General features: G+C 36.3%; 1 protein-coding gene across 2 annotated transcripts in view; it reads right to left on the reverse strand.

Moving 5' to 3' along the window:
- Positions 1-26,268, reverse strand: part of GRM5 (glutamate metabotropic receptor 5) — a 514,508-nt gene that overhangs the window by 70,068 nt on the left and 418,172 nt on the right. For both annotated transcript variants that reach the window (XM_041729572.1, XM_041729571.1), the window contains exons 6-7: positions 18,901-19,069; positions 12,983-13,109 (exon numbers count right to left, since the gene is read on the reverse strand). In XM_041729572.1, coding sequence (XP_041585506.1) covers positions 12,983-13,109; positions 18,901-19,069 — 296 coding nt within the window. The remainder of the gene's footprint in view (positions 1-12,982; positions 13,110-18,900; positions 19,070-26,268) is intronic.

Raw genomic sequence — 26,268 nt, forward strand, 5'->3', positions numbered from 1 at the left:
TTTCACTTGACTTAATGTGATTTTTAGGAGGTGGCAAGTAGGAGACATTTATCTGCTTATATTACTCATATAATATACCACTGTTTTATAAAAATTTTCCAAGTGCGTTAGATAATGTAGTGGTAGGCACTGTGTTATAATGTTTTATGTTATTGGGGGAAAATGTGATAATTTATTTTGAGTAGGCTATATTTATCAAAAGCTAAAATCAATGAAACCACATTATTTTCTTCAGTCTGGTTATATCAAAGTGGTTTTTGACCATGGTGACATTGTTTTTAGCCAGACCACAAATTTATCATTGTGAAGAAGAATACAGTGCACATTTTTCATTGCATGGTTTCTGGCAAGATGAAAACTGGCTTATGTTCTCTTTGAGACTTGTTTTGAGAAGTTCCATTGAGAGAGGACCTTTTTGCAATTTTATTTTTCTTGGCACAAATGGTGTTACATTTATAAATATATCATCTTCTTGACTTATCTGGTGGGATAAACAAATTTATCAGTTAATGAAAATTGAGAATTTGGAAGAGTAAGAAGGCAATTTTATAATTTTTGGATGTATGAGCACCAGAATTTCATTAAAAAAAAACATTGTTCTTTTCAGCATTAACTAAAACGCTTCATCAAGCTCATTATTTGAAAAAGACCACTGTACAAAATTTTTCATTGCATTTTAGAGATCCTTTCAGAAGGAATCCAGTGATTCATGCTTATTTCCATATTGTCTACAGCATCGTATCAAGGAAAAAGCAAGAGTTTTACACAAAAGCTTTTATAGTGAGGCTTGAACCTTATTTCTTTTATTTACTGTGTGACCACAAACACAGATATTTTACATTTTTAATCTCAGTTTTCCGCAAAATGAAGATAATGATTCCAATATTTTTGGAGGATAAGGAGGGTTACTTAGCAGAATACAAAGTTCCTATTACCCGACAGGCACTCAATACTTGGGGGTTTGTTTCCTTCTATCCTGTAATTTATTTCTTCAACAAATATTTATTGAGTATCTATTATGTTCCAGGACCTTAATATTCAAAAGCGAACAAAACATGCAAGAAAAAAAATCCCCTACTCTACCCTATATTCCAACTAGGGATATTGACAATATGCATATAATCAGTAAAAATAAATTAATACATAAACAACATAATAGAATGAAAGGTTAGATATGAAATGGCGAAGAAAGGAAGGACAATTGGTAGTATTAAACAAGTTGCTCAGGGTAGACATTGAGCAAGGACTTGGAAGAAGGAAGGATAACAGTATGGGTGTCTGGGGTGGAGCATTCCTGGCAAACAGCTAAGGCAATGACCCGAGGATAAAAGCCTTCTCAGTGTTTTAATGGAACTAAAAAAGGACCAATGTGTTGGAGGGGAAGATGAAGTGAAGGGGAAAGTATCCAGAGACAAAACAAAGGACCAGATTTTATAGAACATGGATTTGTAAGGACTTTGACTTTGAATGAGATCAGAAACCATGGGAGGTTCTTAGACAATGCAGCAACGTGATCTGGCTTACAGAAAGGTATTTCTGCCTGGGGTATTAAGTGGTTATAGGTAGGGACAAGGGTACAATCAGGAAGACTACTAAGGTTATTTCAGTAGTAAAGGCAATTAATGATGATTTTACAGTGGAGGTAGGGAGGAGTGGTATGATTCTGTTTGAAGAGTCTGTGGGATTTCCTGGTCAATTGATTAAAGGATATGAGAGGAATCAAAGGATGATTCCAAAGTTATTGGTTTGAGCTACTGAAAGAATGGATTTGCCACCAGGTGAAATATAGAATGCTTGGGGATCAGGAAGATAAAGACCTGGTTTGCATCTTTGGAAATGTAGAATTTGAGATATCTTTTAGATATCCAAGTAAATATGTCAGGTAGGCAGTTGAATATTCAAGTTTGGAGATTAGATGACAAGTCTGGGCTATAGATTCAAATTTAGAAATGTCTTCAATGTATAACAGAATAATACCATGAGACTGGGTAAGATCACCAATGAAGCAAATGTAGATAGAAAAGACTAAGCCCTGGGATACTCCAAAACTTTAGCCTCAGTTTTATTTAAAACATACAGCTGAATATAAATGTAAAAGCACTGAGGGAAATAGATGCTAGATCCCTTTGGGGAAGATTAAAAAAATCTTTTCTTCACTCTTGTGACTGAGAAAAATAGCAGAAGTAGATAATAATGCCTTCAATGAAATCAGAAAACTTTTGATTACAGAGAGTGATTTTAAAAAAGGAGGGGAGGGCACTTGGAGAGCTTGGTTGGTTAAGCATCCGCTCATGATCTTGGCTCAGGTCTTGGTTTCAGGTTCCTGAACTCAAGCCCCAAATGCCTTTTAGTTTTGTTATGGTTCATGACTACTTTTCTGGGGTTTCCAGATCACCATTAACCTATTAACCTGTCTAATCCATTCATTTAGAATCGAAAAAGAATCTGAGTAACCTTAAAAGAAATGCTCATATACAAATTCACTGCCTATTCTGCACCATTCACTGGGCTAGTCATTGATTTAAAGGATCTTACTTTCAAATGTGGAAGACGTCAACAGAGAAAAGTTAGAACTTCTAGATTTTCTCATTCATTCATCTTCAATTAATCAATCAATCTCTATATTCATTTCTCATCACTATATATTTTTAAAATTTTATTAACACTAGACTGAAATATAATTGAATTGTTAACAGGTACTAAACTACTTGTACACTATTTAATCTCTCCAATAACTCTTTGAACTAATTACTACCATTACCTTAATTTTATGTGAGAAGTTGAAGCTAAGAGAAGGAAATTTATTTATAAAATCACACAGTAAATCACTGGCAGGGTATAGATTTGAACATGGATATGTCTGACCCCAGAGCCTTTTGATTTAAACCATTATGCTATTGTAAGTTAATAAAGATGACTTATTGCAGATATGTTGTGCACACAGCCCAAACTCTCACCTGCATTTTTTAAAACTACGTTTGTCATAAATTCACCTTCCTTAGATTGTATTGGTGTTTATGTAGCAAACTTTAGGAAAATCTAGAAAGTGCTTAGGGCCCTGGGAACTCCATTGTTAAATGAAGTCTCTTTTACACTTGGTCACTATTATGATGTTTGATCTTTAGAAAAGGATCGTCCCCATCATATCGGCTTTGTCAGAAAAGTAAATGTAAAATAGTGCTTCACTTGCTCTTTTTTTTTTTTCACTTGCTCTTGAATAGCTTTGCGATATTGGAAAAATATTTTCAGGCACATACCTTCCTTACATATGACATGTTGTAACATTCCTCAGTGCTTTCTTTCTGCTTGCAAATTCCTTTTCCTTTTACCTGGTTAACTTCATTTCACATTCACTGATTCCATTTCCTTCCAGAAGGTACCACCAAACTGCCAAGAGCTAGTTGATTTTCTCTTCTCAATGTTTCTATAGTAATCACTACTTACTCTCATCCTAACACTCTCCTTCCTCCTTTGTTCCTTTCCTTTGTTTATTTGTTCATTCTCGTATTTCCTCTTCCTCTTTTAGTCTTTCAGTTGACAAACATTAAATCAATTTCTACTATATGCTGGGTGTATTTAATATATTACATTGAAATTGCCTTTTTTTAGTATGTCTGTCTGCCCAGGCACTGGGATCCTTGAGGGTAGGGACTATGTCTCCATGATCACTGTGTGTCCAATACCTAGCGCTATGTTTGCACCTAGTTAGAATATTTGCTCATGAGTACCATCCACTGTGCCACCAGTGAACCTGGCATATGGTTCATTTGTAGTATATATTATAGGTTATAGTATTTTTTGACATTTTATTCATTTATTTTTGTGTGTGTGTGTGTGTGAGAGAGAAGAGTACGTGAGTGGGGTGAGGGGCAGAGAGAGAAGCAGAAACCCTACTGAGCCCCATGTGGGGCTCCATCCTGGGACTCTGGGATCATGACCAGCTGCTTAACTTACTGAGCCACACAGGTGGCTCTTCTCAATGTAAGCCCTATCATAGGTTATACTCTTAATGTAATTCCTGCTTTCAGTCAGCCCTCTTCTGTTATGGACTGTTGATTCTATATAAATGGAAAGTCAGGGATCCCTGGGTGGCGCAGCGGTTTGGCGCCTGCCTTTGGCCCAGGGCGCGATCCTGGAGACCCGGGATCGAATCCCACATCGGGCTCCCGGTGCATGGAGCCTGCTTCTCCCTCTGCCTGTGTCTCTCTGCCTTTCTCTCTCTCTCTGTGACTATCATAAATAAATAAAAATTAAAAAAAAAATGGAAAGTCAGATACCTTCCATTTACATCTCTATCTATAGAACTTAGCACAGCGTTGACAACAGTGTAGAAACTGGATAAAAGAACTTTTGCTGAATGAGTAATAGAATAACCAGCTGGTATAACATATGTTCCTATTCAAATTATTACCTAACCTAGAAGCCAAGAAATTAGAGGTCACCATAATGAAAACCTGTTCTGTTTTTAATATTAACAAGAAGTATTTAATATAATCATAGTGATAAAAATAAACATTTCTCAACTAAAATCACAACAGATCTCCCCTAAAGAATCAGAAACAAATAATATTAAATAAGTGGGAAATATCAGAAAGGGAGACAGAACATGGAAGACTCCTAACTCTGGGAAATGAACTAGGGGAGGTGGAAGGGGAGGAGGGCGGGGGGTAGGGGTGACTGGGTGGCGGGCACTAAGGTGGGCACTTGACGGGATGAGCACTGGGTGTTATTCTGTATGTTGGCAAATTGAACACCAATAAAAAATAAATTTATTATTAAAAAATAAAAATAAAAAATATTTAATACGCGGCAAGGATTTTTTTTACCCCTTTCCTCATCCAAGTTGAATTGTAGTAAATAGGCAGCACATTTTAAGGACAATTGAAATGAAAATATCAGAGCAATTTGGAGATAATTAACATGTGACCAGCTTGAACGCTTAATTTTTTTCCTTTCCATGACTTCTGGATAATATGAAACAACAAAATGTGAATGGTGGAAAAAGGAAGGTGGGTAGCATAAAGCAGCAAAATCATAGTACTTGGGCTTGATTTTCCACTGGTTTTGTCAATTAATCCCTAGTTTGAACAGTTTACAGAATCTTCCTGGGTCTTAATTAATTCAATTATAAAATAGTAAGATCTACCTCATAGGACCCAAAAAGCTAATGCTTAAGATAGTTACAATGATTGGTAATGAAAATAAATCCTCCCTATGTTTTTTAAATCTACTTATTTATTAAAAGGCAAAAAAAAATTCCCAAGAAAAGTGGGACAAACTGAGGAATACAGACAAAGTAATTACCTGTAAGAAAAGAGTATCTGAAATGCTAGAGTTATAAAACTTGTGCGTGGTTAGTACCCTTGGAGCTCATCCTCCAATCCCTCCCAGGTTCCCACCAGCTCCCTTTTGTTAGACTCTCTTTTCTTTTTCTCCCTTAATGAAGATACAAAGATTTCAACTTCCAAAGCAATTAGGTAACTGGGGGAACCGAAGAAACTTCCTAGAGAATGTTCCTACTGACATTAAAATGTTGATAGCAAGCACCCTGCCTTCCTTCCATTTTACAGCTCTGCATTTAAAATAAATAAGATACATTTATAAAGTGAAAAGCAGGAAATCATTCTAACTTCCTGTCATAAAGCTTCTCATTGAGTTACTTTTTGGAAAGTCATTTTGTTTTTGCTTTTTCCTTTTCAGTTGGGTTTGTTTGAAGGTTGCCAGAGCTGGCAAGCCCACCTGAAAGGGTTTCCGTGGCTTTGGCTTTAGACAGAGGAACCACGGATCTGCTACTTTTAACCCATCCCAAATTCTTTGAGAGAAACAAATTAAAGATTCCTTCTAAGACAGTTTTTGCATTTATCTGGTGGGGAATGGTGTGTGATGAAAAAGTTGCCTTGGCAGAAGCTTTCAGGGAATTCTTTGAGTGTTGAGCTCTAAATTGTTGCTTTCCACTATTTTTTCCTCTTTCCTTTTTCAAACCAGATTAGATTGTAGTTGCATTGTTCTGTTTGGGAAACAGTTACCTTCTCCTTTCAATTTCAATTCCTAATCAATTTGTTCCTTTGCTCTTTATTCCCACCACTTCATCATAGTCCTAAACCACAAATAGATTCACATTGTGATTTGCAAAATTTCATTATTGTGGTTTTCTTTTATCCTCCTTTTAACTTCCCTGTTTTAATCTTTATTTTTAAATGTTATTGTTTAGTATTCAACATTTAAATAGTCCAAAGAATATGAAATATTTTTAAGTTATAAAGATTGTAAACATGCAGGGAATTATAGAATGAACATAAAAAATCCAGGTTTTTAAAAAGGATTTTATTTATTTATTCATGAGAGACACAGAGAGAGGCAGAGACATAGGCAGAGGGAGAAGCAGGATCCTTAGAAGGAGCCTGATGCAGGACTCCATTCCAGGAGCCCGGGATCATGTCCTGAGCTGAAGGCAGACCCTCAACCACTGAGCCACCCAGGTGTCCCTAAAAAATCCAGATTTAACAAATGGTGATATTTTGTCATAATTGTTTCAAACTACACATACACAGCTTAGAGACAAAACTGAAACCTCTTTTGTAACTACCATCTGACTCCCTTCCTTCTCTCTCTCTAGATGAAACTAGTATTCTGAAATTAGTATCCTTCCTGTCCATGTTTTTAAATAATATTCACTCTTTACATTGCAACTATTTGAATAATATTTATAAAGCAGTCCACCATGTTTGCATTAACTTTTTTATTCATTTCTTGGACATTCCTGGAGATGATAATTGCCTTGTTCAAAACTATTCTTTCTACTCAAATGTAAACATCGTAAGGGCAGAGAATTTTATGTTTTAGTTATGGAAATATTTTTAGCTCTTAGAACATTGCCTGAGGCAGAGGAATTGCTAGGTATATATTTGTTGAACAAATTACTAAGTAATTCAATAACGATTTTTAATTTCCCTTAGAAGAAACTTAAAAAAAAAAGAAGAAACTTCAAAATATTTACCATGGCTTACAAAGCCCTTATAGAGATGGCCTCTGCCTCGCTTGCCTGTCTCATTCCCTCCACTCCAAACTCTCTGTTCCTTCTCAGTGGCTGTAGTCTAAGTCCCAAACACTCCTCTCCCATTTTAGTTTGACCAACTACCACCTTTCCTTCCATTCTTGGATATCTGCTGGTCATCAAAGAGACAAACTTAAAACTCCTCTAACTTGCTTCCACTGATATAGGATCCTATGCTCTTGGGTGTTCTATGTTATTAACACTCGATATCTTATTCTCTGTTAATATTTAGGATGATCATCTCTTTGAAGCAGGGATCCCATGTATCCTATTTATTGTTAACATAGATATCTGAAAGGTGTTAGACAAAAAATAACTACTTGCTGTCTAAATGAAAATAAGTTGGGTTAGGGACATTGTGTTCTGCCCTCATCCTCCATTTTTTTTCCTTCTTTCTGATTTTCATCCAGATTCTCTTTCTCTCTCTTCCTAATTCCTGGTTCCAGGTTCCTGCCAATTTATGATAGCTGTTAAGAATATGGCTAGCTTAAAATTTACTTTAATGGCCTTACTGATGGAAATATATTCACAGGATGCCTGGGTGGCTCAGCGGTTGAGTGTCTGCCTTTGGCTCAAGGTGTGATCCCGGTGTCCCAGGATTGAGTCCCACATCGAGCTCCTTGCATGGAGCTTGCTTCTCCCTCTGCCTATGTCTCTTCCTCTCTCTCTCTCATGAATAAATAAATAAAATATTTTAAAAAAGAAATATATTCTCATAGCATAATTCAATATTATATGCATATGTTTACACACATATATGTATGCATGTGTGTGTATGAAAAAGTCATCCACAATCCCAGCACTCACAAACATCGTTTCCTAACAGTGAGTAATCTTCATTTCAGCCATCCATCATTTGAATATATACAAATATATGGATAAATATGTAGATAGACATTAATGCCAGTTGACTGCCACCTCCACTTGTTTTTCTTTTCTTTTTTTTTTTTTAAGATTTTATTTATTTATTCATGAGAGACATACAGAGAGAAGGAGGCAGAGAGACACAGGCAGAGGGAGAAGCAGGCTCCATGCAGGAAGCCCGATGTGGGACTTGATCCCCGGTCTCCAGGATCATGCCCTGGGCTGAAGGTGGCACTAAACCACTGGGCCACCCAGGCTGCCCCTCCACTTGTTTTTCTAAATAATTTTCAATTGTTAGTAGGCTCAGATCTCCTAATCATGCTACCAGTCTTATAGAACTGTGTTGGGATTAGATAAATTAACATTTGTAAGATGCTTCAAACAGTTCCTGACAGAGAAAGCATAATGTATATGGTAGTTGCTATCTATTATCACAATGAGGGCACTGGCCCAGTGGTGACCTGAGCTGTCATGTTATAGGCTGAAGTAGTGTAACTATAAGCCAGTTGGGTAGAAGGAAGGCTTAAAATATTCCCTGGAGCTAGCCCCAAGCATCTCTGTGGTGGTTTTGGAAGAGCTGAAGCCATCAGAGCAGTCTTCTGTCTAGAGGGCAGCCCCAAGTGATCTATTTGAATCAGAGTCGGTGAGATAGGTTTGTAAACAGCTATAGGCTCCTTGGAAAAATGTCGTTGATCTCAATTAAAGGTTAAACTTCACATAATATCAACGCAGAGACCTTTCCAAGTTTGGCATTTATTCCCCCCTTCTTCTTCTCCCCTACTCCCACATATACACACACTCACATGTATGCATGTAACCAGAGGAAAAGCATTTCATTTTTCTGCTTGGAAGCCTCCACTGGCCCTACACTGTCCATTGGATAAAGTCCAAACTCTTTAGTTAAAGCCTGTCTTCACAGGATGGCCCTAATATGTACTTTCGTCTTCATTTGTTACCCTCCCTATAATTTTCCTGCAGGTTGACATACATTCACTGAGTGCCTACTCTGTGCCGGGCATCACGTTAGAAGCTGGGAATGAAAATATGATTGAGATATAGTTATGTCCTTGAGAAACTGATGATTCAGTACAAGAGGCAGATAAAGATAAAGGCCATTAAAATCCAATTTGAAAACTCATGTAAAGAGGGAAGTACACCAAAAAAGATTTCATAGAGAAGGTGACATCTGAACAGAGTAAGGAAGGATGAGCAGGAGTTACTCAAGTAAAGAGGAGTAAGTGCCTTCTTAGCAGAGAAGATAACATATATGGACACGGAAGAACAAAATGTCATTGTGTTAGATAAGTATCATAAACAGCCTTTGGTGCTAGAAGGTAAAATGAGAGTTATAAAAATGGTAGTGACTGAGACTATACTATAAGAGGGTGAGAATGAGAGGGAATTCTGTATGCCATGTTGAAAAACTTGGAGTACATACAGTAGAGATACAAAAACACTGATAAATGTTGGGCAATGAAGTAAAATAGACAAATACGTATTTTGGGTACATTATCCAGCAGCAAGATGAAAAGTGGCATACATTTGATAGTAAGGAAATACACTGGGAAATTACAATGCTCGAATTACAATTGCAATGCTCGAATGTGAGATGATGAGAACCTAGTCAAGGGAAGAGTTGTACAAATGGACAGGAAAGGAGGGAATAAGGATATTTAGTGATTCAAATATCCCAGATTGATAAGTGACTGGATATGGGTGGCCAGGCATAGAGAAGAGTCTAAGATGGTGGACTTCATTTTGATTAGGGCATCTAGGAGAATGGTGGTATCATTCAAAGCCTTGATGTTGCATACTCTTTCTAATATGAACTTCTTCAATTTTTAAAAAGTGAGCTGAAGATTTTGCTTCAAGATGAAACTTTCTCAATTTCTCCATGTTAAGCATGCCCTTCTTCATTCTTCCATAATACTTTGTTCATTCCTTATCTACCAGCAGCACTTTAGTACACTGTGTTGTTTACCTTTTATCTCACTAGATTATAAGTTTATTGAAAACTTTGACTATATTTTGTATTTACAGTTCCCATTACATTTTCTGGCTCAAATTAAGGGGCTTGTTAAATTAATTATTTCATATTTCATTTGTTAAATTAGTTAAAAACATGTCAAACTGATCTTGTCTTTTTTTTAAGATTTTATTTATTTATCCATGAGAGACAGAGAGAGAGAGGCAGAGACACAGGCAGAGGGAGAAGCAGGCTCCACGTAGGGAGCCTGACATGGGACTGGATCCTGGATCTCCAGGATTAGGCCCTGGGCTGAAGGCTAAAGTGGTAAACCGCTGAGCCACCCTGGCTGCCCAAACTGATCTGTCTAAAACCAAACTATTGATCTTTGTCAAAGAATGCATTTATTTTTCAGTCTTCAAGGGAGAAAATTTGGTACTCTTAATATCCACTGCAGCCAATTCACCAGTATGCCCTGGTGATTCTACTTCAAAAGTATATCTCAAATCTTTCAATGCACTGTTTAGTCCAAGACACTAAGTATTCTTGCCTGCAGTAGCAACCTGTAGTAACCACCCAACCTGTGGCCCTCTTCCACTTTCCATTCCTCTCCAAATTATTGTCCTGTATAGCTACCAGAATTGTATTTTTGAAAATATACGTCTAATCATGTTGTGGTTTTTTTCCTACTATACTCCCTGCAATGGTTTCTCATTACACTTCATACCAAACACTCATCCTGAACATGTTCTATAAGGATATATATATATATGTATATATATACACAGACCTTATGTATGCCTCAGCCAGAATGCCCTTCTCACTATTCTTAGCTAGCTATTTCTATTTATCATTTAGGCTCCAACTATTTTTTCACTTCTTCAAAGAGAACTTTTATAACTACAAATTTAAATTATGTTTTCCTTAATATTTTCATTTTTTAAATTCTTGTTCTTTTACTTCATATTAAACATAATGTGTGTGTGTGTGTGTGTGTGTGTGTGTGTGTGTGTGCTGTGTAGCTCATCCATTCAACTAAGTTTATTGAAGACATTATGTTCAGCACTGAGTTAGCTCTGGGGATATCAGGATGTATGGGTATCAGAAAGCTCATTGTTTGATGGTGAAAACAGGTCTCAAATGTTATCAGAAGGCACTTAGATGCTTTTTCTCTTTTTTTAAAAGAATTTTCCTTTAGTCACTTGAGAAAGAGCGACAGAGAGAGCACAAACAGGGGGAGAGGCAGAGGGAGAGGGAGAAGCAGTTTCCCTGCTGAGTAGGGAGCACTATGTGGGACTCCATGGCAGGACCCCAGGATCATCACCTGAGCTGAGAGCAGATGCTTAAGCATCTGAGCCACCCACATGCACCAGCATTTGGATGTTTTCTTAATTTTTTTTTAAGAAAAGGGAAATCTTCTCTATAAATACCAATCACAGAAGCGAAGTCTTAATGTGAGCTGGTCTCAAAAGGTCAGGATCACAGGAGTTTTAGAACCAGGCTTTCGGAATTGTTAATACAACTACCATGGCTAATCTCTCATCGTGTGAGGGATAGTCTAACACTGATGATTTTATGATCTTTTAGCCTCTAGGAGTTTTATACTAGATCTATGTTCATTGTAAAACCGTATCCCACATGGTGGGCCTTCTGCCTCGACTGTTTTTTCTCTTACTCTCCTTGAAAATGTAGTCTTCTAGGTTCTTTCCTCATATCCCATGTCCACAAATCTCCTCTTTAATATATTGTACTAATATTTTTACCTTTTTGCCTCCCTTATTAACTTCTTTTCCTTAAAGATTGATTGATTTATTTTAGGGGGGGTGGGGAAGCATGAGAGTATACTCAAGTAGACTTCTAGCTGAGTGTGGAGCCCACCTCAGGGTCCCATCCCAGGTCCCTGAAATCACAACCTGAGCCAAAATCAAATGATTTTTATTCTGCTCAACCAGTTAAGCAGCTGACTAAGTCACTCAAGCGCCCCCTTATTCTTTAAGATAAATGTTGTATCTTTATTTTTATATCTTTATTTCAATGGTAGGCAATAAGGCATGTAATATGCATCTAATAAATGTTTACTGAATAAACTGGAAGGAAAGATGAAAGGTATTACATTCTGTGTTTTTTTAAAGATTTTATTTATTTATTCATGACAGACACACAGAGAGAGAGAGAGAGAGAGGCAGAGACACAGGCAGAGGGAGAAGCAGGCTCCTGCAGGGAACCCCACAGGGGACTTGATCCCGGGTCTCCAGGATCACATCCCGGGCTGAAGGTGGCGCTAAACCGCTGGGCCACCGGAGCTGCCCATATTCTGTTTTTATACATAAAAATTAGAAATAGCTCTGAAATATAATCTTGAGAACAATGACATATTCCTTTACATATCTGGGAGAAAAAAAAACCCAAACCAAAATACAAAAGCTAAAGAAACAAAACAACACCAACAGAAACAAAACACCAAGCCAAAATGAGTTTTACCTTATGCCAGCATTATTTGAAAACTCATTATTGAGAGCTTCCTGGCTGAGACTAAGGAAAAGTACTAAGCGTAGTGAAGTTTTAGACAAATTTCTACCCAACTCTGGGAATATCCTGAGAATGGGCTGAAAAATGTCCAGCAGAAAACTTAGGAACTCTCATCTATTTTGGGGTGAGGGCAGGAATAGTTTCTTTAAGATCTTATTTATTTATTTGGCAGAGAGAGAGAGAGAGAGAGAGAGAGAACGAGCAAGGGGAGTGGCAGAGGGAGAGGGAGAAGTGGGCTCTCCGCTGAGAAGAGAGCCTGAAGTGGGGCTCCATCCCAGAACCCTGAGATCATGACCTGAGCTCAAGGCAGATGCTTAACCAACTGAGCCACCCAGCACCCGCCCCCCGCCCCCCCGAGAGAAGATTGACCAATCTCTCCCTGAGACATATTTTCATGATTAGCTCAGGCAATGGGAAGGCTTCTGTCCCTAAAGAAATTCTTTGTCACATGAACAAGACCACCAAGATGAGAAATACTTGGAGATGTGACACCCCCTCCACCCATGTCTGCATCCTTTTGCAGTTGATTTTTGAGGCATGTACCCAAGACGACATTGTGATACATATACCTGTAAGGTCATCAGTGGGCCACGACCCCAGCTGGCACGCCTTGCAGGTGTACTCATCGAAGACATACTCATTCTCTTTACAGGGTGTACAGGTCCAACAACAGCTGACTTCTCCCTTCCGGATCACCTAAGGTAAATATTTAAAATTTCGATTATTTTTTGTATAGATAAAAACTCAGCAATCCATTATTCAAATATGCTGTTTTGCAAAGCAGGAATGGCTTGCTTTCACATAAATTATTTCAAATGCTATCAGATAGGCAGTATAAATATTAATATTCTCATTTTATAATCAAAGAAACTGAAGCTGATTTTGAATGATCAGTCCAACATCATAAAATTAGTTGATGACAGGGTCTAGAATGAAATTAAATGCAAGTCTTTGTATACTTATTCTTAGATATCTATATTTAATTAAGTGCCTGTGTTTGTGCTCATATATAAATACACATTCATTTACATATGTATGTTTATAACTGAATTTTCTTCAGAGTCTGTGTCTGTCTTTCCCTAAAATTAAAACTTTTGCTTTTTGAATTTACCTTGGCTTCCCTCCACCAGTTAAATAATTGTTAGCAAAAAGCATCATATACCTGCTAAAGTTCAAAAATCTATCCATATTGATTTAAAAATCATTAGGAATTTCTATTGAATTAAGAGGTAGAACATGATTTTTTTTCTAGAGTTCATCTCTTTGGTCTCTGTTTCTACTCAAAATCTGGTTCAATAACTCACAACTCATTCCTTCCTATTCAAGTAGCTTTGATTTGCTTGGGATGATGGTGGATAAGGTCATTGAAGCTATTATACACCCCTTCATCTGTTTGATTTTTTTTACGGCAATGGAAAATAATTGAAATGATTTAACAGTTGAAGGAGTTCCAGATGTTATTCTTTAGAAATAGATGTCTTTTAGTTTTTTCCACCACTGTTGCATGAATAGCCTCTGTGGATTAGAGATAGCATTCATTAAACATTCCTATAAATAATTAAAACTGTGATTAATAACCAGTACTAACCAGAAACAGCAATGAATACACTATATATTTCTCGTCCTCAGTGCTGACTCTATTACTGACCTTCGATAGTAAAATGTCTAGATACTGATAGCCATGTACGATCGTAAACTGGCACCTCTTTCGTTATATTTTCTATCCCTTTTGCTGGCTCTTGATACTGCAATCACACAAGGAGGGAATGATGACAAAAAGTTCTGGATCATCCTTTCCTTAAAATAACCAGATAAGTGAGGCAGAGTTGCTAATTAGACCTTCTCAATTTACCTAAAGTATTTTTCATAATAATACTACTTATTGGCTGTTTTCTGCCTGCTGTATGCTGTTATCTCATTAAAACAAGAAAGTAGTATAAGGTGGTGGGTTTATTTTGTTCTTTTTTTTTTAAGGGGTTAGGGTTAGGGTTAGGGTTAGAACTGAGCTTACATAACACATATGGGTAAATGAAGGATCATATAACAGCCCTTGGACTTCAGGGCTCATGCTCATAAACGCTGAGCCTTATTGGTCTGTATAAAGGTTGAGTTCAGGGGTAGTTGGGGGGATGGGTGAAATAGCTGGTGGGGATTAAGGAGTGCACCTATCATGGTGAGTACTGGGTAATGCATGAAAATGCTGAATTTCATACTATATTGCACAGCTGAAACTAACATAACACTGTATGTATAACTAACTGGAATTAAAATAAAACTTAAAAACAATAAAGATAGAGTTCATGATATTTTGAAAGATGCAGTAGAAAAAGTCTTGGCCTTGAGAATCAAGAGGTGCCCCTACTTGTAGCCACTAAAACAACTGTGCAGCTTTGAACAGTCCCCCAGCTGATTTTGTTTCTTCAAACCAAGATCAATGCTTTTTAAACAATATCTAGCTTTATAGGATTTCCTGTTGATTAAATAAAATAGCACAGTGATTTGTAAGTGGTAGGACACTCTAAAAATGTAACCTGATTTATTAGTAATATGCATATAAATATTTATATAGAGAAATACATTTGATTATAAGGTAATTTCAACCACATTTGATAAAACTATTGTTGGATAATTACTAGATTTTGTAATGCAAGCAATCACATTTGAAATACTGTAAGATTCTCTTTCTTACCGGGGCATGGCAAACAAAAGCAGTTACATTTTTCCTTTTAGGAATATGCTCATTTTCTGTGCTTTAGCTTGCATTGGTTTGTAAATTTCACATTTTTTTAAACCAAAATAAGATCATTTCCTTTTCCAAAAATAATTCCAATATTACAGTCTTTTTCTTTTTTTGAATCAGTGGTGACAGCTCGGTATGTCTGCTTCTGATCATTTAGAATTGATTTGTATTACTTTTTTCATTTGTTGTATATGTTCTGTTTCACATTCATTTCGAGTTAGAAGAGAAAGTGACAATTCCATTACATAGTGATTCTCATTCTTTTTTAAGACCCTGGAAATAGTGGTGATTTCTTTATGAATAACAATATGTAACATATTTGAACCTTTGCTAGACCAAGTGTATTTCCATGAGCACTGAATTAACAAATCTAAACAATGGCATGAGGTGTTGACATCTTTAATGAAATTGCTCAATGACACCCTTAAACCATATTAAGAAAATGTTGTCAATTATTTATTTAATAGAGGAAAATGATATATGGTTAGAAAAATAAAATTTGTGATTAAAAAACGTAACTAAATGTTACAAATAAACTAGTACTAAAAATATGATAATAGAGAGTCATATTCTTCCATCATGTAAGTTATTCCCAGTAGAATGGGGTAGAAAGGATATATAAAAAAAATCTTCCAAATCAGCCATTCAGCATTTTGAAGTTATAGGTTTAAACTGTATTGCTGTGAAAGGTCAAAACAAATAAAATCCATGTGATAATTTATACAACCTAATCTTTCTACAGGAGGAAATGGAAATTATGAACAATATTCTGAGTGAGTCTAAAAAGAATTTCACATACAGATTCTAATTGTAAGATGACTGGGCAAGATGCAGACTGTCACTGAATATTAAGGGTTAGCAAATTTTATCTGCAAAGGACCAGACAATAAATATTTTTGGTTTTGTGGGCCATAGTCTTTATGGCAACTCAACTCTTCAACTCTATTTATTATAGTATGAAAGCAGGCATAGACAATACATAAACAAATAAGCATTATACTTCTATAAAGCCTTATTTTTAAAAATATTTATTTATTTATTTATTTCAGAGACAGAGAGATAGAGAACACATCGTGAGGGGGTGGGGCAAAGGGAGAGGGAAAGAGAGAGTCTCAAGTAGACTCCCTACCATGCACTGAGCCCAATGTGGGCCCGATCCCAGGACCCTGAGATCAGACCTGAGCTGAAATCAAGAGTCAGACACTTAACCAATTGAGCCACCTAGATGTCCCTCAATAAAATTTTAGTTACAGAAACAGGTAGCAGATCGGATTTGTCACGTGGACTGTTGTTTCCTAACCCTTGTATATCATAACAAAACATACAGAAATTTTTAGCTACTCTATAAGCTACTGTGCCATTTAGCAGATATTAATACATTTATATTTATCTTTATTTACCTTGTCTTCCTTCTTGTCTTATGCTTACCAAATCTTCAGAACTACCCCTTGAAGATCTTACAATTAATACTGAATTATTTCACTTTCATTTGTAATCACCAATCAATGAACACATAAAATGTTCCAAACAGAGTAAACATGAAGTAGACTGAAAAGACCAAGGCCAGCTGCTCCAGGTGTATACACTGCCTGAAATGTGGTACTATCGTATTTCAATAACTATTTGATGAATAAATTATTTTGATATCATTTTTCTTCCCCTAGGACATTATACCTCAATAGCTAAACTTCTTTCTATTTTTATTATTTTTTCATTCTTTCTTTCACTGATTTATTTCCTTTAAGTGTGGCCAGAATTTACTTACTCTAAAAGTAACTTTTCAATGTCTTCAAACTAGCAGGACTGCCTCTTACCTGCATGTCACCACACTTCTTATTGCTCAGTTACCATTCTATCCTGTTTAATCTACAAATCCTGCCTCAAGAAGGCCCCAGATGAAAATTGGTTAACCCCAATTTTCCTCTTTCCTTCGGTCCTTGTCTTCCTTGACCTCTCTCTTCCATTGACCACCACCTTACATGACAGTATACTCTCTAGTTATCTATCTTTCCCAGGCCCTGTTGTCCTCCACTCTATCTTTTCTTTTTTCCTTTATGCTTTCAAAGCAAATCTTCAATGTCTATTCTTGATCCACATTTATTTTCTTTGTATACTTTCAGGTTCAGTGACTGATATACTCCAACAGCTCCAACTTTAGCTCTAAATCTGTATCTTCAGCCTTATTTCTCATTGTCATAGACTGATGTTTTCTATTACTGGCTAGATATCTCAAAACTAACAGGCTTCCAAACTAACCCACTGACTTTCTTTAAAAACCATTCCCATTTTTCTATGCTCGACAATGGCACTTTCTAGTTACTAAGATTTAAAATTGCAATTGATTATCATGGGCTTTTCTTCTCCAACTCTACATCCAATTGATAGCCAGGGCTGATTGAGTATACTCTCTATATAATACTTCTCTCAAATATTGTCCCTGCTCCCATTCCATTCTGTTTCCTCCATAATCCAGGGTTCTTGTCACCATTATTACAGTGTCCTTCTTACTTTCTCTTCTTTCTCTACTCATGTTTTATAACAACTCATGCATCTTCACCTACTATAGTCCAGTTTATGTCAACATCTTTACCAAGATTATTCTGACTCCCGGTTAATAAAAATTAAGTCAACCTGCTTAGTATGACATTCAAAACTCTCCACAAATATGGCTTCAAGCTATCATTTCCAATTCTCTCTTTTATAATAACTATTTAAAGCAAGGAACCCTAGATTATTCACTGTTATTCGGGATACTACTTCTGTATCTTTCTAATTACTGTTCCTTCTACATACGTGATCATTTTTACACATCTCTCTCTGAAATTATACCCATTCTTCATGGTCCAGTGTCTGACATTTTACTCAGAAGAAATGTCTCCTTTTCTTTTTTTTTTCTCCTTTTCTTTTTATGAACTTATATAGCTCTGGTTTTTTTCTTTCTTAATGAAGTCATCACATTTTATATAATGTTGTGCCCAAGATATTTTTCCTCAGTTAGACTATAGATCTTTGGCAATAAATGTGTGTTACTTATTTTTCGCCCCATTGATATAAACTATTACATTAGTAGCAGTTTGATAAATATTTGTTAAGTTAATTAGAAATTAATGTGGTTTCCAGCTGTGAGCTATTTATCCCTAGGAAGCATGTCTTTGAGAGGCTTACATGAGTATAAAGGGTGTGGGTAAACATGACTCATCAACTCGTTCAATTAGTACAACTCCTAAGTCTATTGTGGATCATACTATCACAAGGAATTGAGAGAAAAGTAAAAAAAAAAAAAAAAAAAAAAAAAAAAAAGGCAAAACACCCCCCCCCCCAAAAAAACCCCACAAAACACAATTTCTGACATTAGAAGCTTATAATGTAAAAGGTAAGACAAATATCCAAAAGTTTTAGAAATAGTCAATGATGGGCTGCCTGGGTGGCCCAGTTGTTTGAGCATCTAGCTCTTGGTTCAGCTCAGGTCATGATTTCAGTGTCATGAAACTGAATCCCATGTTAGGCTCCATGCTCAGTGCAGAGTGTGCCTGGGATTCTTTCCCTTCTCCTCTCCCTCCCATCTGCTCCTTCAACCCCCTCCCACTGCATGAGCACACATATATTCTCTGTCTCTCATAAATAAATAATTATATTCTCTGTCTCTCATAAATAAATAAATAAATCTTTTTAAAAAAGAAATAGCCAATGGTAATGAACACTTTGGAATTTACAACAAAAATTTTAAAAAATGGACTCCACTTTTACCTTTATCTGGCCTTTCTCACATGGCTCACTGCACACAGATCTGATGATGTTGTGTTTCTTGGACCATACTTCATCATCATCCATTTTTAATTCTCCGTTGTCCCAACTTCCAACATTGATATAATCAAAATAATCCTTTCCCATTTCCTTGAAATTCATTATTTCATACCTTAGGAACAAGAATATAATGATTATTCAGCTAAGAATATGAATATTCAGCTATGAAAAAGCAAAAGATTTCATTTCCCAAAAATGTATCTATTGTCATATTACTGACACTGGAATTTTCCATGACACTATGCTGAGAATAACAAAAAAGCCTGTTGGCTTCAATTTCTTAAGAGACCTCTTCTTTTTTTTTTTTTTTTTCATCAAACTTAAACTTGAAATAGAAGATAATCCCATGTGAGAAGGTGACTTGACCTCAGCAAGGATGAAAGACATTTTTGAAATAACTTCAAGAAGTTTAAACAAGTACTACTGTTAGGATTCTAAAAAAGATAGAAAGGGTTTTTTTTTTTTTTATCTCTATTCAAATAAAATGACAAAATTTTCCTTTACTAACCAAGTAAGAAATTTTGTAAACCTTTAATCTTATCTTCAGCTTTAGGAAATGTGGGGATAATCTGGATAGGGCCTGATCTTACCTTTCTTTTTTTACCCAGTACCAATGGCTAAACTCATTGTATAAAAGATGCCTTCAGGAATGATGTTTAAAATGTCCAAAAAGAATTTATGAGGTTGGAAGATGGCAGCAGAGTAGAAGGATCCTAGCCTTGTCTTGTCCCTCAAATACAACTAGATAACTATCAAGTCATCCTAAACACCCTAGAAACCAACCTGAAGAGTGGGAGAACAAACCCTAACACTAAAGACAGAAAAGAAAAAGGTAGACACACTGAGAAAGGTAGGAAGTACGGAGACTCAGTTTGGGAGAAACAGGTCATGGCTGCTGTGGTGGGGAGTGAGCCACTGTTGTAGAGAAGGGTGAGAGACAGACTCACACACAGGAGAGTGCATGAGGAAAACAAATCCCCATTCCAATTGTCTTGGAAAGCAAGAGGGCCCAAATTTCATGAGTTCTTGTAATCAGTGGGATTTAAAGCCCTGAGTTCTAAAGGTCAGTGGTCTTGGCTCCAGGAGAACCTGATGAATATTGGGGCTCCTCTTGGATAAAAGTCAAGCAAACAACCTATATACAAGCAACATGGAAACAGTGAGCTGAAGAGGGCCTGGGGTACACAGTGGAGAGGTTATCTGCTCATTTTGGAGTGTGTTCCAGAGAAACAGCATTCACAGAGACCCCTCCAGGTATGGCAGGCACTATTTCCCTGCACTGCCCCTCAGCATAAACACAGAGGCATCTGTGGTAACCAGCCCAGCACTGACAACTTGTTACCTAACTTGTTTATACTAAACCCTGCACTCCAGTGTAACCATCTTTGTCAGTCATGTTTGCCTAAACTCCAGCATGATGGGGCCCCTCCCCAAGAAGACTGCCTCAAATCCCAGCTCACACCACATCTTCTGACACAGGAATTTGTAAGGCTTTGGTTCTGGAGGCAGTGGTAATAGGTCTCATTTCATGAGCAGGTTTGAGGACCTCTAGTCAGAAAGTTGCACATTCAGGCCAGGGACCAAACATTGCCCACAACAGACAGAAAGAACCTCTGAAGATGACTGGCCTAAAGGATAAAGTGGCTATGGAACAACAGCAAAGCACATGCAGAACATATTGGAGCCTCTCTGTGAAGTGCCAGGCCCTGGGAACAGGTGACACTACACTGCAGAGCACTATAGGACCTCTTCTTCATAAGGCCATTATCCTTAAGAACAGGAGATGTAGCTTTCTTAACACAGTCACAGAGACTTAGACAAAATGAGAAGAAAGAACAATTTGTCCCAAATGAAAGAATAGGACAAGGTCACTACTAGAGATCTAAGTAAAGCTGATATAAATAACATACTTGTTAGAGAATTTAAAGTAATAAACATAAAGATACTTACTGGTTGAGAAAAGAGCAGACAACATGAATGAGACCCTTAACACAGAGATAAGGGATAACATAGCAGAGATATATGGCTCAGTAAACAAAATGAGCAACATACTTGATGGAATTTACAGCAGGCTAGAAGCAACAGAGGGATGAGTTAATGAGTTACAAGACAGAGCAGTGGAAAGTGATCAAGCTGAATAAAAGAGAGAATAAAGAATTATGCAATGAGAATATACTTAGGGAAATCAGTGAGTCCATCAAATATAATAGCATTCAGAGTAGAGGGATCCCAGAAGAAGAAGAGAGAAAAGGAGGCAGAAAATTTATTTGAAGAAATAATAGGGGACACCTGGGTGGCTCAGCGGTTGAGCGTCTGCCTTCAGCTCAGGACGTGATCCCAGAATCTGGGATTGAGTCCCACATTGGGCTCCCTGAGAGGAGCCTGCTTCTCTCTCTGCCTCTCTCTCTCTCTCTCTCTCTCTCTCTCTGTGTTTCTCATGAATAAATAAATAAAATCTTTTTTTTTTAAAAAGAAATAATAGCTGAAAATTTCCCAAATCTGGGAAAGGAAACAGATATCCAGATCCAGTAGGCACAGAGAACCCCCAACAGAATCAACAAAAGCAGATCCATACCAAAACATATTGTAAATAACATGGGAAAATGTAGCGATAAAGAAAAAAATTTAAAAGCAGCAAGACAAAAGAAGACAGACAAAAGGTAAATCCCATAAGGCTATCAGTGGATTTTTCAGCAGAAACCTTGCAAACCAGAAGAAAGTGGCATGATATATACAAATTCTGAATGAGAAAAATCTACAGCCAAGGATACTCTATCCAGCAAGGCTATCATTCAGAATAGAAGGAGAGATAGTTTCCCAGACAAACAAAAACTAAAGAAGTTCATTACCACTAAACCAGAAATATTAAGAGGGACTGCAAGAAATGTTAAAGGGGATTGTTTAAGTGGAAAGCACAGACCAAAAGTCAAAGTATAATGGTAGAAAACACAAAAGCAGTAAAGACAAATATTCCTATAAAAAATCATGCAAAGAACTCACAAAATAAAAAGATGTAAAAAAGAACAACATAAACCTAACATGTGGGAAGGAGAAGGAGTAAAGAATGGGTTCAAACTTAAATGACCAACAATCTGTTATTGACTGCTATATATAGAAGAGAAAGAAAGAAGGAAGGAAGGAAGGAAGGAAGGAAGGAAGGAAGGAAGGAAGGAAGGAAAGTAGGAAGGAAGGAAGGAAAGAGAAGAAAGAAAGAAAGAAAGAAAGGAAGAAAGAAAGAAAGAAAGAAAGAAAGAAAGGGATCAGAGAAAAATTTCCAAAACAACCACGAAACAAATAATAAAATGACAATAAGTACATATCTATCAATAATTACTTTAAATGTAAATGTTGTAAATGCTCCCATCAAAAGATACAGACTGACAGAATGGACAAAATAACAAGACCCACCTATATGCTGCCTACAAGAGACTCTTTTTAGATCTAAAGACACCTGTAGATTGAAAGTGAGGGCACAGAGAAACATTTATCATGCAAGTAGATGTCAAAAGAAAGCTGGGATAGCTTATACTTATATCAGACAAAATAGACTTTAAAACAAAGACTGTAAAAAGAGATCAGGAGGGGGACATATAATAATAAAGGGGATATATAAGAAGATATAACAAATATAAATAATTACATACCCAAATACATAAAACAGTTAATAACAAAGATAAAGAAAATAATCTATAATAAAACAATAATATTAGGGGACTTTAATACCCCTAATACCCCTCAATGGGCAGATCATCTAAACAGAAAATCAACAAGGAAACAATGGTTTTAAATGACACACTGTATTGGATGGATTTAACAGATATATTCAGAACATTCCATCCTAAAACAGCAGAATATACATTCTTTTTAAGTCCACCTGAAACATTCTGCAGCATAGACCATATATTAGCCCACAAAACAAGCCTCAACAAAATCAAGATCAAAGTTGTATCATTCCTCTTTTCTGACCACAGAACTATGAAACTAGGTGTCAATCACAAGAAATAATCTGGAAAGACCACAAATATATGGAGGTTAAATAGCATTCAACTAAAAAAGAATGGGTCAACCAGACAAAGAAAAATAAATAAAAAATACATAGAAACCAATGAAAATGAAAACATAACACTATAAAACCTTTGGGATGCAGCGGAAGCAGTTCTAAGAGGGAAATTTATAGCAATACAGGCCTTTCTCAAGAAGCAAGAAAAATCTCAAATAAACATTCTTACACTGAAAGGAGCCAGAAAAAGAACAACAAACAAAACCTAAAACCAGCAGAAGGAACAAAATAATAAAGATTAGAGTAGAAGTAAATGATGCAGAAACTAAAAAGAAAACCCAAAAGAACAAATCAATGAAACCAGGACCTGGTTCTTTGAAAACAATCAATAAAATTGACAAACCGCTAGCCAAACTTATCAAGGAAAAAAGAGAAAGGACTCAAATAAGTAAAATGACAACTGAGAGAGGAGAAATAACAACCAATGCTACAGAAATAGAAATAATTATAAAAGAATATTATGAAAACTCTATGCCAATAAGCTGGACAACCTAGAAGAAATGGATAAATTCCTAGAAACATATAAACTATGAAAACTGAAACAGGAGGAAATAGAAAATTTGAAGAGATCAATAACTAGCATAGAAAAAGAATCAGAAATCAAAAACTCCCAACAAAGAAAAGCAGTACCAGATGGCTTCACAGGCAAATTCTAACAAACATTTCCAGAAAACTTAATACTTATTCTTCTCAAACTACTCCAAAAAATAGAAAAGGAAGGAACACTTCCAAATTTATTCTATGAGGTCGCATTACTCTGATACCAAAACCAGACAAAGACACCACTGAAAAAGAAAATTATAGGCCAATATCCCTGATGGACATAGATGCAAAAATTCTCAACAAAACATTAGCAAACTAAATTCAACAATACATTAAGAAAATCATTAACCATGATCAAGTAGGATATATTCCTGGATTGTAAAGGTGATTCAGTATTCTCAAATCAATCAATGTGATACACCACATCAATAAGAGAAAGGATAAGAACCACATAATCATTTCAATAGATGCCAAAAAAGCATTTGTCAAAGTATAATATCCATTCATGCTAAAAACTCTTAGCAAAATAGGCTTATAGGGCCATACTTCAGCATGATAAAGGCCATATAAAAAAAAACCCCACAACTAACATAATCCTTAGTGAGGAAAACTGAGAACTTTTCCCCTAAGATCAGAAACAAGACAAGGAGGGCCACTCTCACCACTTTTAAATTTTTTTGGGGGGTGGGGATGCCTAGGTGACTCAGTTAGTTGAGCACCCGACTCTTGGTTTCAGCCCAGGTCATGATCTTGTGATAGGATTGAGCCCTGACTCTGGCTCTGCACTCAACCAAGTCTTCTGGACGTTCTCTCCCTCTCCCTCCCCTTTGCACTCGCCCCAATGGCATGCTTTCTAAATACATACATACATACATACATAAAATCTTTAATTAAAAACATTATTTATCTAAGCAATCTCTTACACCCAACATGGGACTCAAATTCATGATCCCAAGGTTAAGAGTCACATGCTCTACTAACCTAGCCAGTCAGGAGCCCCTCATTATTTTTATTTAACATAAAAGTCCTAGCCACTGCAATCAGACAACAACAACAACAACAAGATTCAAATCAGTAAGGAAGAAGTAAAACTTTCACTATTTTCAGATGACATCATACTATATATAGAAAACCCAAAAGAAAAAAAAAAAAAGAAAACCCAAAAGACTCAACCAAAAAACAGCTAGAACTGATAAGCAAATTCAGTAGAGTCATAGGATACAAAATAAATGTACAGAAATCTACATTTCTATATACCAATAATGAAGCAGCAGAAAGATAAATTAAGAAAACAATCCCATTTACAATGGTACCAACATAATGAGATACCTAGGAATAAACCTAAATAAATAATTGAAAGACCTGTACTCTGAAGAGTAAAAAAAGCATTGACAAATGAAATTGAAGATGACACAAAGAAATGGAAAGACATTCCATGCTCATGGGTTGGAAGAACAAATATTGTTAAAATGTCTATATTACTGAAAGCAATGTACATATTTAATGCAATCCCTATCAAAATACAAACAACATTTTTCACAGAGCTAGAACAAAAATGCTAAAATTTTTTACCCCAAGTATCCAAAGCAACCTTGAAAGAGAAAAGCAAAGCTGGAGGCATCACAATCCTCAACTTCAAGTTCTATGACAAAGCTGTAGTGATCAAAACAGTATGGTACTGGCATAAAAATAGACACAGAGATCAACAGAACAGAATAGAAAACCCAGAAATAAACCCACAACTATATGGTCAATTGATGTTCAACTAAGCAAGAAAGAATATCCAATGGGAAAAAGTCTCTTCAATAACTAGTGCTGGGATAACTGGACAGCAACATGAAAAAGAATGAAACTGGACCACTTTCTTTCACCATACACAAAAATAAACTCAAAATGGGTTAAAGACCTAAACATGAGACCTGAAACCATAAAAATTCTTCAAGGGGTCACAGGAAATAATTTCTTTGACATTAGCCATAGCAACTTTTTTTTCTGGATACGTCTCCCAAGTCAAGGGAAAAAAAAGCAAAAATAAACTACTGGGACTTCATCAAAATGAAAAGCTTCCGCACAATGAAGGAAACAATCAACAAAATTGAAAGGCAACCTTTGGAATGGGAGAAGATATTTGCAAATGACATTATCTGATAAAGGGCTGGCATCTAAAATATATAAAGAACTTATAAAACTCAACACCAAATAAACAAATAATCCAATGAAAAAATGGGCAGAAAACATGAAGAGACATTTCTCCAAAGAAGACATTTAGATAGCTAACAGACATCTGAAAAGATGTTCATCATCACTTACCATCAAAGAAGTACAAATTAAAACCACAATGAGGTATCACCTCATACTTGTCAGAGTGCCTAGAATCAACAACACAGGAAACAACAGGTGATGGCAACGATATGGAGAAAGGAGAGCCCTTGAGCACTGTTGGTGGGAAGGGAAAGTGCTGTAGTCACTCTGGGAAATAGTATGGGTGTTTCTCAAAAAATTATCAGTATCACTATCCTACAATCTAGCAATCACACTACTGGATATTTACCCAAAGAATATAAAAACACTAAATCAGAGGGCTACATGCATGCCCTTATGTTTATAGCAGCATTATTTACAATAGCCAAGATACGGAAGTAGCCCAAGTGCCTATTGATTGATGAATGGGTAAAGGAGAGGTTATATATATATATAAATATAATATA

This window comes from Vulpes lagopus, chromosome 15 (genome assembly GCF_018345385.1).
Source record: "Vulpes lagopus strain Blue_001 chromosome 15, ASM1834538v1, whole genome shotgun sequence".
Classification (NCBI taxonomy): domain Eukaryota; kingdom Metazoa; phylum Chordata; class Mammalia; order Carnivora; family Canidae; genus Vulpes; species Vulpes lagopus.